General features: G+C 33.4%; 2 protein-coding genes across 5 annotated transcripts in view; both read right to left on the minus strand.

Annotated features, from left to right (window-relative positions):
• The window catches only part of IL17D (interleukin 17D), a 44,076-nt gene extending 39,257 nt beyond the window's left edge, over window positions 1–4,819 (minus strand). The window contains exon 1 of the mRNA XM_074303696.1: window positions 4,714–4,819. Within this exon, the coding sequence (XP_074159797.1) occupies window positions 4,714–4,760 (47 nt within the window). The 5' untranslated portion in view covers window positions 4,761–4,819. The remainder of the gene's footprint in view (window positions 1–4,713) is intronic.
• Window positions 4,594–14,417, minus strand: part of IFT88 (intraflagellar transport 88) — a 96,929-nt gene continuing 87,105 nt past the window's right edge. For 3 of the 4 annotated variants that reach the window (XM_074303686.1, XM_074303685.1, XM_074303683.1), the window contains 2 exons: window positions 5,144–5,254; window positions 4,594–4,862 (listed from right to left, as the gene is read on the minus strand). In XM_074303686.1, the coding sequence (XP_074159787.1) occupies window positions 4,741–4,862; window positions 5,144–5,254 (233 nt within the window). In that variant the 3' untranslated portion in view covers window positions 4,594–4,740. The remainder of the gene's footprint in view (window positions 4,863–5,143; window positions 5,255–14,417) is intronic. The other variant, XM_074303684.1, reaches the window with a different exon arrangement.

Below are 14,417 nucleotides of genomic sequence, written 5' to 3' on the forward strand. Positions count from 1 at the left end.
TAGCAAATGTACATTTCCTCATAACATCTTGGCAAATAAGAATCAAAATCTGGAACATTAACATAGTTATATATATATGAATCTTTTATTTGTTTTTATTAAAGCCTTTTATTTTCAATACATATGTATGGATAATTTTTTCAACATTGACCTTTGCAAAACTTTTGTGTTCAAAATATTCCTCTTTTCCCCCTGCTCCCTTGTCTAAATGGCAAATAATCCAATATATGTTCAAACATGTTAAAAATATATAACATACTTTATTAAGGCACTATCTTATTTTTAATTTCAACAAGTTCTTTTTTGGATGTTCTCCCAACATCAAAAGAAAATAGAGCACTGAGTAGTCTAAAAATATGTTTTCACTCATTTTGCATCCTTCAGATCATCTTTCAAATTCAAATAGTAATTTCTGAATATCAGAGACATACTTGTTGAAATTACAAGAACCAAAGCATTCTTTATATTTTTTACACATTAAAAAAAATGAATCAAATCCTTATTTTTTTAGTGGCCTTTCTCAGGACCAAGTTTTATCTTAAATACGTTAATGAAGTCATACATTTAAACTTAATTTTGACCCTAATGTTTTAAGTTCAATTTTTTAAGTGCTTCACGATATCTATGAAGAAGGCCAAATCTTGAAAACTAGTTCTAAATATTACTAAGTTGCCTGAAGACTCTCCTTTCATTGCTAAAAAATATTTTGATTTCATGGCCAAGTTGCCAAAAGTATACAAAATCTACTGACAAGGAAAGTAAAAACTTCTGTATAATAAAGTGAACCTTTTTTTCCTCTTTAAACTTCTAAGAGTGACTAAAAGGAAAATCATAGTTGATCCAATCCTCAAAAATGTATAAAATTCATTGGTTTTTTTTAAAACAAACTTCAATGTTCCATTTTTGGTACTTTCCTAGAGAATAAAGCAGTGAACATGATGAAACTTAACACTGAGAATTAGCAATTCTGTTTAGCTAATAATTGAGCTACAAATACATTGATGTTGTATCATTTGTATCCATATATACTAGCTTTGATAATTAAAGATTATATTTTTCTAAAAGTTCAAAGACTTTCTTAAGAACATTTTTACTTGTTATAGTGTCATTGAGAAAGCATATCAAGCAATTCTTCACTCACAGTAAGGTTTTTGTCACATATACAAATAAATATGGCTAATTAAGTCAGTCCACTAATATCTAGAATTCGATCAATTGCAACTGAAAACTTCAAGATTATTACCCACTTTGGATTTAAATTTTCCATGGATACTGGAAATTTCATATTCTTTCTGCAATGGTATTTTGTGACAATGAAAGATTTTGAAAATTTTTAACTTTGGGGGAGGGGAAACAAAGAATTTCAATGGCTTTCACCAAAAACTTCACAAATTCACCTTCACTAAACCACTTTGATCAAGTTTTGAAAATTATACAGGTTCTGAAATAATAAAGCAAGCTTTGATCATACTCTTACTGTCTTCATGGATTTTTGTATTTACTTTTTTGCCATTTTTTAAAGTACAGATTTCAAATGTCTTCTCTTATTTAACCTAAAAATTTATCATACTTTGGAATGTGCTATTTTATAGTGGGGTTTAAAATCATATTCTTTGCAGAGACTAATACTATATCCACGAATTAAACATTTTAAAAAATCTCATTTTTTTGCTTCAGAAAAGTAATAATCTAGATCCCATCTCATCTAAAAAATTCTGTGTTCTTGTACTGTTCTTTTCTTTTTTGAAAAAAAAAAATTATTCAGCATTTTATATTTCTCTAGTTAAATATAAAAACAATTTTTAATATTAGTTTTTAAAACTCTGTATTTTGTATTCTTTTCTTTCCCTTCTTCCCTCCTCACTTTTTACCTCCATCAATAATGTAAGCAATTCTATACAGATTATATACATGATACAGACTTTTTTCTCACCACTTTTAGAATGTGACATGATTTATATTTTTCCTATAAAACAAAACTTAAAATAAGTTAAAAAACAATTTATAATTTCATATTTCTATATAAATTTATGATTTTCTTATTTTATATAATTTGCAATAAAGACTCTTCATTGTCTTAATCCCTTTTACCTAGATTCACTTAATATAAATTCAGCAAAATATTTCCTGCATACTACTGAACACAGAATGAATTTCAGGGGTACATGAATAAAAATCATAGATCAAATGCTCAACTTGAAGACAGAATTTATTTACTTTGTCAGTGGTAGGAAGCCTCCTCTGACTAGGCTACTGATAGGGAGTGAATTTATATTTTGAAAGAGACATGATGAGAACAGCAATTGAAGAGGAGGAAAGACTGCTCCACACATCACTTTGGACTTCTCTTGCTTTCTTTAGAAATAAGTCTCTCCAATCTCACACCTCTGAGACTAGGTGACAGGAAAAGATGAAAAAATTTTGGAGGGGATGTGAGAAAACTGGAACACTAATAGATTGTTGATGGAGTTATGAAATGATCCAACTATTTTGGAGAATAATTTGGAACAATGTCTAATGGGCTATAAAGCTGTGCATACCCTTTGATCCAGCAGTGTCTCTACTGTGTCTATATCCCAAAGAGATCTTAAATGAGGAAAAAGGACTCACATGTGCAAAAATAGTTATAGCAGCCCTTTTTGCCATAGCAAGAAACTGGAAACTGAGTGAATGCCCATCTGTTGTAGAATGGCTGAAAAAGTTATTTTATATGAACATATAAGAACTTACAGTATATGGAATATTATTGTTCTATAAGAAATAATGAATTGGTTAGTTTCAGAAAAGCCTGCAAAGACCCGATGCTGATGTTGAATAAAATGAACAGAATCAGTAGAATATTGTACATAGTAACAAGAAGATTATGTGATGATTTACTGTGATGGAGTTGGTTCTCAACAATGCAGTAGTTCAAGGCAGTTCCAATAGACTTGATATGGAAAATGCCATCCGCATTCAAGAAAATAGATCGAAGCATAGTATTTTAATGCTTTTGTCTATTTGTTTTCTTGTCTTTTTTCTTCCCTTTTGGTTGATTTTTTTTTTTTTTTTTTTGCACAACATGACAAATACGGAAATATGTTTAAATGGATTGCACATATTTGACTTATATCAAATTACTTTGTCTTGAAGAGGGAGGTGATAAAGGAGGGGAGGAGAAAAATGTAGGACAAAAAGTTTTACAAAAATGAATGTTGAAAACTATCTTTACATGTATTTAGAAAAATACTATTGAAAATAAAAATTTTTGAAGAAAAAAGATTAAGTCTCTCATCTATTTATTTTCCATATCAACTTCAGTAGACTGCTTGCCACTGATATGGTTTTTGCCAATGTGAATGAAATCTAGAATTAAAAGATGCCTAGCCCACAACATATTTCAACACTGCACTGAAGGATTATTTTTTGTGCATAGAAATGGAGAGAATGACAAAATATAGAGTGCCATATAGCACTTTAATCAAATGAAAATTAAGAATTTACAATGCAAACACAATAACTACCAAGCAAAAGAAAATAGACATTTCTATTTTTTTTTTTTTTTTTTTTACTAACAGCCTGTCAAATACTAAAAATATTCAAAGTTCTTCATAATAAATGTTTTTCTTCCTTCACTAAAAACATCTCAGTTACAAAGTCAGAAGTTTGGTTGTAAACTGCAACATTTCTAGGACGGTTTTGCTATTTTTTTCATGTGTAAGATTCTGAACTCTTGGCTTCCTGTGCTTTAAACTTTTCTGTCAAGTTGGATCTCCATCCTATCATCTCTCTTTACTATCCAACTCTGAGCTTTCTCTTGGCAGATAATCAAATTATTGTTGGGGAAATCACCTCCTTCCCTCCTGTTCCTATCTCTGCTTCTGCCTCCTTCAAAATTACCAATAATAACTTATATTTGAGAGGGAGAAATTATTCTTTTATGATTGACGATAGCCACTGCTAGCTAATACTAACAAACAAGAATTGGTAAACAAAGTAATAAATTGTTCATTTTTATAATCATAAAACTACCATCAAAGAAAATTTTCTCATTTTTAGTTTTAAAATGTAATATTGGTGTTTTCTTGTATTTTTTATTTTTATTTTGTTACATGTGTCTCAATTATAATTTACTCTGGTTCAGGCCTAACTCAGGAAGGTCATAATGCCACATGTTGCCTGGTAGAAGCCAGTCTGAGACTTTGGGCATAGTGGAGAGAGTCCTAGGAGGACTGAGAAGGCCATTGTTCAAATCCCAGCTCTCTATGAGAATGGCAAGTTACTTCATCTCCCATGTCCTCTTTCCTCTAGTGCAGAATGAGAAGGCTAGATTTAAAGATTTCTATTTGTCTTTTTCAACTGTAAAATTCTACAATACTCAGAGATATTACAAGTCTCAGTGATGGACCTTCTATTGAGCATGTCACTCCTTATCAATGTGAGACACTAAAATACTGATTTAACAAAGTTTAAATTCCCATCAGGTAATATGTTCAATACCTTTCCCCCCTCCCCAAATTCCTAGCAATTAAACTAAGGCCTCATTATGGATATTTTGAAAAGTAAAGTAACATCTCTCCTCCACCCCCATATGTGACTTAGTGAAAAAGTTCATTAACTTATAGAGTAGTTTTATTTAAGTTTTGAATTTCATCAAATTTGACAGTATACAAAATTAAATATAAGATATTTTATCAAAAATTAACATAAATGTTTTCTTGTAAGGAGACTTACATATAGTAAATAACTTTAAAATACTTATTATTCAGGAAGCAAGTCATCTCCTAATTCCTCATCAGCAAAGTCATCGTCTTCAATTCTTTTTTTGGCTGCAGTTTTTGGTCTTTCTGTTTGTGGACCTAGTGGATCCACATATGAGGCATCTATGGTTCAAAACAGATGTTTCATTGACTATGTTGTTATGAATAAAATTACATTTATTTAACTATTTCATAAGGATTTTAAAAAAATAAACATGAACAACTTATCAACAAAATTGTGAAACTCAGTGAACAGAAATATGACACTAAGTTTTCTCACTTTTTTTCTCATGTGTGCATATATTAAAAAAAAATTCTTAATTTTACCACATTTAAAATGAATGCCAATTTTCCATGGCATTCTTCATTAGCCCTTATCTATTGGCAAAAACAATGTTACTCACCTATTTCTTTGTTACTGCTACTTTCATAAGGTTCATTGGTCCCGGGTAAAGATCGTAATTTGACACTCAGACGCTCACCTTTGCTACTGGAACTAGAATTCTGGCCACTGTCTGAAAATATGGGAATAGAAATTCACTTATTTCATAAGCCAAGAAATCATAGAACTATACCACACAACTTAAAACTGTGCCAGGTTTGTCATAAAGCAGGTATTCTTTCTCAGTATAAAGTCAATTTCTTAGAGCTACAAATTCTCTTTGGGGAGCTCTAACGAACTGAATGTGTGACAAAATGGGTCTTCAACATATTCTTTCAAATCTGGGTAGAAACAGTTTCAATTTAAAGAGATCTGCTTCTGAAAAATTCCAGCTCCCATCCTCATGTTGACAGAGCAACTAGATTCTAGTTTTGTCATTTGCTAGTTATGTGTGACTGGGGAGAACTTTTCTGAACTTCAATCTCCTCGACTATAAAAAGGAGGGGATTGAGAAGGCAGAGGAGCCTGCTGAGGATGAACAGCACACAGAATTTGTCACGATGGTATTAAAGGTTTACCACCAATCTACTGCAACCCTCTCTTAGAAAGAATACCGCTATTAATGAGAATAAACTACCTTTATCTAGTTGAGAAAAAGCCCCATTACTTGTCAGCATTCTGAAGATGGTAGCTTCACTTTTCCAGACTTCAATTTCCTTCTCTGTCAAATTATGAGACTAGAACAAATGATCTGCATGGTCCCTTCCAGCTTGAAGAATAATCTACATTAATAATCTTATTCTGATAATTAACTGATAATTCCAAAGACTTCTGAGAATGGCATTCTTTCCATTGTAAACATTTCACTCTTCTTAAGAATAAATAACCCATTCTGGACCCTTTTATTTCTGAGTATATTCTGTGTGTCTCTGTGTTCATTGCATCAATAGAACCTCCAATGGTGCAAAAGTAGTAACAAAAAGTCTTGTCTCTCATCTCTCTTCTCCTAGCCTCATCCCATTTCTATTCCAGGGACTCATTTAGCTTCAGATTTTAGATAGGTAGTAACATAAACTAACCCCCACCTTTTTAAAGTTAATTTGAAGTCTCTGGAAAATACCAAAAGGCTAAATATTATTGGCATTGCTAGTAACTTGAATTTCATACCAACTTAGTCTCTGTCCTGATTATTTTCCCATATTTAATGTCATCTGCCTTTAAACAGTGGAGGTAGGAGCCCACTGAGGCGAAGTGTGAAAATAGGCTGTTCTTTATATTTTTACTATATTTTCAACTCAAGAGTTATGCCTTTCAGCTCCAAAATAGCAACCCCTCTTCAAAGTGCTGGCAATTTGAATGCAAAAAGAAAGTTTAGATCATCTACCTAACTTTTTACATAGACCAATACAAAAATAAAAGTTCCTTAAGGGGAGGGACTATTCTCATTTTTGTCTTTGTATTTTCTGTGCTGGGTAAAGTATTTGGCACATAGAAAATGACTACTAAATGATTGTTGAATTGAGTTGAAATAGACGTAGTTTAGAAATTTTTTTCTAAGAATTTGAATTGTGAATGATTATTTTGAATACATTCTCCCTCCCCCTACACTTTAAATCTTTTACAAACTTTTATTTCTAGGTTTGGATAAAGTAATGTGTATTGTGGTTTTTTTAAAGCAAGAAACTGTTCCTAGAGAAAAGCTAGCCATCTAAGAGAAGTTTTAAAAAATGTAACTGCTTTTAGCTTGGCTTCATTTTATATTTGAATTACCAAGATGATGTTAAATTCATGTCAACTTAATTCAAATGATGAGTGTTTTCTAGAGTGAGGATGAGCTGATAAGTTAAAAAAATTTCACATTCAACTTTCTAGCTTATAAACCTAGCTTTGTTTTTGCCATTAGAAGTTTAATTTTGGGCAAGTCATATAACCTTCTCTGAACCTCAGTTCCTTTTGTGTAAAATAAGTAGACTGGAGTATATGATGACATAGATTCCTTCAATTCTACTCAAAATAAATTTCTATTGTTTTATATATATATATTTATATATATGTATGTATATATATATATATTTTATATATATACAGAGAAATTTATATATACCCAATTTCAAAATATTAAATATTCAACTTGTGAAATATTTTGGCTTGAGAATATGTAGATTATGTCATCAAGATTTTGAAGTTAACTATATCTGAATAGTTGACTTTCCAGTAATAATTTAAAGAATAACCTAGCATTTGAATCTTTTAGCAGGGAAAATCTCTCTGGTAAAGGGTATTAGAAGCACACATTTAGCTATCTTCTTAGTTAGCAAGAGCAGCGGATAGGAAGGAGTCACATGAACCTAGATTTTGTCACTTGCTGGTCTTATTGTGATTTTTGGCAAGTGACCTCTAAGTCTGTTTCTTAATCTGCAAAATGGGGCCAAGAATATCTACCTTGCCTTTCTCATGAGAACATTTTGGAGAATCAGTAAAATGAGGTCATGTGGAAAATGCTTTGAAAACTGTAAAACTCAATGTAAAAGTAAGGAATTGTTGCTTGTACAGACATTTCTGCCTTTATAGCCGGGTGTGCACATTCTATTCAAAGCCCTGGTTAGTGTGTAGGGCCCCATGGAATGTAGCTGTCCTGACAACTATCTGACACTCAGATAAAGCAAAATTCCAATCTCACTGTTAAAGCAGCATTTTGGATATGGCCAATGTTTTTTCTGCTAATGAAACCTTGAACTGCTTTTTTGTTTTATTACTAAGACTGAAATCCTGTCAGCTGGGATAAAGTCTAACTCCTTCTGCTTGCAAGGGAGACTGCACCTTGCCTTGACTGATGTTATAAAAACATCAACCATGGTAGGCAGGAAAAACAACACACACCTGTTTGAGACATGCTAGCATGCCATGTTTTAAACTATGAAGTCTTTTTGTAGGTTAGGTGACTTACATAACACAGGCTCTATTCAAGACACAAATGAATTAAAACTAAGAAACCTGCTACATAAACTTTCACCATATGCTGTCTTCAAATAAAAAGTGAATTTGCCTTACAAGGGAAGAGAGATTTTTGCCAGAGTAGTTGGGGAAAATCATCAAAAGCAAAGGACACCCAAATGCAGAATAAATCAAGAATTGATGTCTCATGTCCTATATTTGTTCTCTGTAAGAATTAAATTACTATAAAAGACATTTCTTATCAAGGATGTATTAAGTATAACTTTTTTTGTGGCATTCATTGCATGGCCTTTCACTAAAGTCTTACTGTGATACCCTCATCCTGTCAGAGAGGTTATTCTGGGTTCTTAAAAGCTCTGACAACAGAGCAAAAACTCTGCTAGTCCTGTCCATGCTGGTAAAGTCTTTGAGTATGGGCCTGATAATACATTGTGCATTTCTCTCTCCTACAAGGCTCGGCCTAGCTACATCCAGAGAGACTTATTATCAAATGGTGATTCGTCATTATGTAATGAATATTTTTGGCCAATTTATGACCAAATAGGAGATTTATGAAGACATCAAAATGAGATGTGCAAGAAATTTAAATGGAATATTAGAAGTACTTTACACTAATGAGCTCTTTGTGAGTTTTTTGGAAATAGTCAAGTAAATATATGAATGATACTATGACCTGATGAAATGAAGTAAAATATTCTTGTTTTTAGCACTGATAATTAATTTGATCCAATCTGACAAGCATTTAAGCAAGGTATTATGGGAGATAAAAAGATGAATAAGATACCAGTCCCAGCTTTAAGGAACTTACACACTAATGGGGGAAATAAGGGTAATATAAATAATATAAATTAGAAGAAGAGCATAGAAGGGATTTAAAAATATAAGGAGTCAACCAAAGAGGTAAGAAAAACATAGAAAGAGGAATAGGTAACAACGTGAGCTAAGCCTTAAAGTATTTCAGCAGATGATGAAGATGATGGGGATAGAAAAGGGGGGATGAATTTCAGGGATTGGAAAACAAAACTGGGGAAAGACCAAGATTAATTGTTAAATTTATAGTGGATGGGAAGTTCATGTCAGAGCTTGGAGCATACCTTTCTGGGTGAAGTGATCAGGACTAGGAAAATTCTCCTAAAGAGTGTTTGAGAAGATAAGGGACAATGTTTGAATTAAGAATGGGATCTGATAGAGGGCTTTAACATAAGGTCTCTTCAAGGCAGTAAGAATTTATCAGGGAATAAGTGATAGGCATTTCAAATAAGGAAAGGGAAAGGATGAAGTGTTCATGGAAAATACCTTAAGAAACCATGCCTTTTAGTCAGATCAGTTTTAAAAGTACTTGATCATTTTGGACTGGATGCCACAATAACAATAGCACACTGATCCAATTTTTCACAGATATATTTTTTGGTGTTGATAACATAGGAAAACATTAAGTTTTTGAGATTTGGGGTTGCATAAACTCTTTACTTGATTGACTTCTTCTATGTCTTAGGAATCAGATTCTGCCAGGTCATAAGGCCTAGATGAAAAATATGGTTCTCATACAGGACTGTACTTAAATAACCCAAGACTTATTTAGGTAAAACATGGGTGATATTATCCAAAGGAGCTTCTCTAAACAGTGTAGGATGGCTTTGTTGCTCTAAACAGCTAAGAGGACTTTCTCTAGTATTCACATTTTCAGACACTGTCTGCAGTAATTTGGTTCTAAGATCTTTCATGCAAATACGTAGCTCAGTAGCTCAGTCTATTCCCAGTTTTGTCTTCTCCTAAATGTGATGCTCAGACCATCTGATATAATGGTCCAACTTTAAACATTTTTTTTTTTGTTTTGTTTTTGCTAGCCAGCTGGTTGCCAGATAATTCTTTATCAGTAAGTTTCTGATGGTTTTAAGGATAGTTTGATTTTCCTTTGTCCTAGTAGTTTAATACAAAGGACTTTCTGCCAAGACCAGGTGTCCTTATTTCCAAAGTGTTCATTGTATATACCATAACCTATAATAGAAGTATATGTTGTCCAAGTAGTCTGATGAGGAAGCCCTATTCTTGCTATGTCCCAAACACTTATAATATCTGTAGTTCCAGAAAGTTTACCTTCAAATAAAAATTAGGACCAATCTACATTGATTAAGTGAAACTGAGCAATTTTAGCATTATGGGATCACAGACCAGACAGGAGTTAAAGTGGTAATTTTTGAAAGTCTCTTGTGGGTATCTCATGTGGATTCTGAGAATCAAACCCAATCATAAGCACTACTTCTGATAGGCTAAATATTGGAGGAAATAGCCTATTTTAACTAGGTCCATTACAAATTTATTCCATTAAATTTCAATATGGCTTTCATTAGTGCTTGGAAATACTTTTACTTATATTCCAACTTTATACCTTATTCCAAATTGTGATTGTTCCTAATATCTCTCCCTAAATCTTCTAACTACATGTCCTCCCTCTCACATCAGTAGATTACTTCACCTAATACTTTCCCAAGGTCAAAGTTATCCATGCGAGTTCCAGATCATTCTAGGATCTTGAATATATTTTTCCCCTTTAGTCTTAGATGGTGAAGTGGCCAGCCTTCTTGCCAAGAATAATCACTCAAATTGTGTCCTTGATGTTTTTATCCTCTTCTTCCTTCATGGCTTTGGTCTATCAATTATGTCTTCTCTTTCAACATCTCCAATCTTTTTCTCTTGGGAAGTCCCTTTCTTTCTGCCAAGAATAACCTTATTTCTATTGTTTTACTAGCAAGCAAGTAGATCAGAATGCTATCTATATAGTTATTCTTATGGAAAAGATGGAAAATTATGGGCTACATGAGAGAGAAAGAGAGAGAGAGAGAGAGAGAGAGAGAGAGAGTGTGTGTGTGTGTGTGTGTGTGTGTGTGTGTGTGAATTCAAAATTGAATAATCAGACTCAAATGGTCGTGTTTACTGGCCAAATAGCACCTAGAAAAGAAGTCTATAGTAAAGCATTTTCAGAGACTAGGCTGCTTAATATTTTTATCAAAGACTTGGGCAAAAGCATTGATAGCATGCTTATCAAACTCACAGATAACACAAAGCTGAGAGAAACAGCTAAACTTCTAGATGACAGAATCAGTATCCAAAAAAACAAATCTAAGTTGGTGAGATTTAATAAGGAAAAATACAAAATCTTATATTTAATCTTGAAAAATTAATATCACAAACTTAGTATGGGAGAGCTATAAGTAGACACCAGGATGATGAAAGGCTGTGATATTATACCATACAAAGATCAGTTGAAGAAATGGGGATATTTCCCCTAAAGAGATTTGTAGGTGAGGCACACATGACTATTTTCAAATATTTAAAGAGCTCCTATGTGAAAGAGAGGTTAGACAGGTTGTGCTTTACCCCAAATGACAGAACTAGGAGCGATGGTTAGAAGTTACCAAGTGGGAAATTTAGGCTTCATTTAAAGAAATTTCTTAACGATTAGAACCATTCAACTAGTGGAATCAGCTGTCTTGGAGCTAGAGGTTCTCCTTCACTGAAGATCTTGAAGATAAGGCTGGATGATCACTTATAACTTATAATATAGATTTTAGACCAGAGAAACTTTGTATTCAGCTATCAGCATTTGAGACCTCTTTTGATTCTGAGACTCTGAAGTTGTCCTAAGACAAAAAACAAAATCTTCAAACTTTTGCTTATCCTTGCTGCTCTTCAAGCTATCTTTTTTCCTTCTTCCTAAATTTCTAAAAAGAGCAATCCAGAATCATTTCTTTCACTTTTTCATCCATAGTCTCTCGTCACTCTAATAAAACTGATCTCTCCCTCTCCCTCCCTCTTCTCTCTCTCATTTAATGATCTCTATTGATGAATTTACTTTTTTGGTTCTCATTCTCCTTAACCTCTATCTGCAGAGTCTAATACTAGTGATAATCTCATATTAATTTTTCTGTTTTCTTTGACAATAATGTATCACAGTTCTACTTCTCTAAAAGCTTCTTTTGTGTGTCCCCTTTGTTGACCCAAATTCCTTCCATACTCTGTACCTATAACTGCCTTTGCCTTCTCCCAAAATCTGTCTTTCTTCTTCAAATCTATGATTTCAATTAGCACCACTATAAAAATAATTCCCAAATTTATATTTTTCCAAGTCTGACATCTCTCTAGAATTTTAGTTCCATATGCATAGCTATCACCACTCAGATGACCTCTAGGGAACTTATGTTTGATGTATCAAAAACTAAACATCATCTTCCCCTAAAACTTGTCCCTTCTCCAACTTTCAACTTGTTTCTGGTACCAACCCTCCCAACTGGACATTAAACTTTGGAGTTATTACTCACTTTTCCCCAAATGTAATTACTTGTTAAGTCGAGTTGACCTATCTCCACAATGTCTCTTGTATTCCTTTTTTAAACCTACTGTAGCCACCCTATTTCTCCCTCTTATTACCTTTCAACATATACTACTGTAAAAATCTCTTAGTTGGCTTTGTGGTCCTAGTCTCAACTACTTGACTGACTTTCTAAAGTCATACCTTGGCTAATTTATATAATTTACTATTCATACCATATAATTCCTTTGTTTAGAAGCCTCTGATCATTCCCTACTACCAAACGAATAAAGATTAGCCTCCTTGTCCTGAAAACCAAGGCCTTCAATGCTCTGGATCTAATTTACATTCTGAGTATCATCTCTTGTAATATTCAACCTCAGCTGAGAACATTATTAGCATCTATCTGTTCTAGTACCCTCTGTTGTTCTCTCAATGTGAGCAGAGACACTTTGCTGATAAAACAGGATTTCCTCTAGCTCTTCTCATCCCTCATTTAGGTTCTATTTAAGTTTTTTTGACCTTGTTACTGAACTTTTCTTATCCCACTTCTCCAACCCTTCCCCACAAAAATGGGGAGTATAGCATATGATTAGGCAGTGAGAAATAGGAAATTCCATAACTAAAATGTATTCTTCCCATCTCTCATAATTGAAATCCATCCTTCCTCTCAAGGCCCAGCTCAGGTTTCACCTCCTCCATGAAATGGAGGATAAGGGACTTTTTCCTTTCTAAAATTTCTCATCATTTTGGGTTTTCCTTTGCATGAAATACCTGAATTTAGCCAATATTTGGTGAAGGTGCATTGAAGCTGAACATAAACAAGCAGTATCCCATTGAATTCGTAATATTAACCTAACTTTGCTAGTTACCTGAAACAAGATCTATACTTTGGAGAGAAGGCTTCTGTTAATGCTTGAGTCTTTCTTGATCACTTGCTATTTTTGACATGGCTGAAAACCCCTTTTCTTCTTGGATACTCACTGTTCCTAGGTTTTTTGCCACTATTTTCTTCTGGTCATCTTCTTTGTTTGATCCAATAGCCTTTGCTAGATTATCATCTATGTCCTACATCCTGGTAGATTCTAAGGCTTTCTCTGTCTTGGATTTTTTCTAATTAGGTCAGAGGCTCTTAACCTAAGAATCTCTAAGGCATCTATAGATATATTTCAGGGGGTTGGTGAACTTGGATGAGAAAAAAAAAAACTTTTTTTAAAAAATAATTTCATATTTTTTATTTTATGTGTTTAAAGACATTCTGAGAAGGGGTGAAGCCAGAGGCTTCTTGAGCTGCCAAGAATGTTCATCACACACAAAAAATGTTAAGAGTCCTTGCTCTAGGTTTCTTTAGCTCTCATGGATTTAATGACCCACCTCCATGAAGTAAAATCACAAATTTACATGCTAATTGCTCTTCTTTCTCCTTAATTCTCTAACCCCACATCACCAACTATAACCGACATTTCTATCTTGACATCCCACAGGCATCTCAAACTCAACATGGACAAAGCAGAACTTTTCCTCCAAACCCAACCTTCTGTCTAACTTCCCATCTAACTGCCACAATCTTCTAGAAATCATGGTTTGCACCCTTGAAATAATCATTAACTCTTCTCTCTCAAGTATCCCACATATCTAATCAACTACCAAGTCTTGTTAATTCTACCTCCACTTCTCTTTCATTCCTTTTCTATAGTTATCTTGTCTCACTTCATAGGTCAGGCTCTCATTCCTTCTCATCTAGGCTGCTGCAATCTCCTAATAGGATTTTTACTTTTATTTTCTTTCCTCTCCAATGTGTCTCACACATTTACCCTCCTACAGCACAGGCGTAGTGATGTCAACCCCGGTAAGTGATTCCTTTCTGCCTCCGGGATAAAGAACAAACTCCTATATTCAGAATCTGAAGCTTTTTACACTTTTGTTCCATACTCTATATCACATTACTCACCATCATATACTTTAGATTCCAGCCTCTTTCTCATTCCCTAGGCCTGAAATGCTTTCCCTCTTTGATTCCATTTCTTGGAAT

This window comes from Sminthopsis crassicaudata, chromosome 3 (genome assembly GCF_048593235.1).
Source record: "Sminthopsis crassicaudata isolate SCR6 chromosome 3, ASM4859323v1, whole genome shotgun sequence".
NCBI lineage: Eukaryota > Metazoa > Chordata > Mammalia > Dasyuromorphia > Dasyuridae > Sminthopsis > Sminthopsis crassicaudata.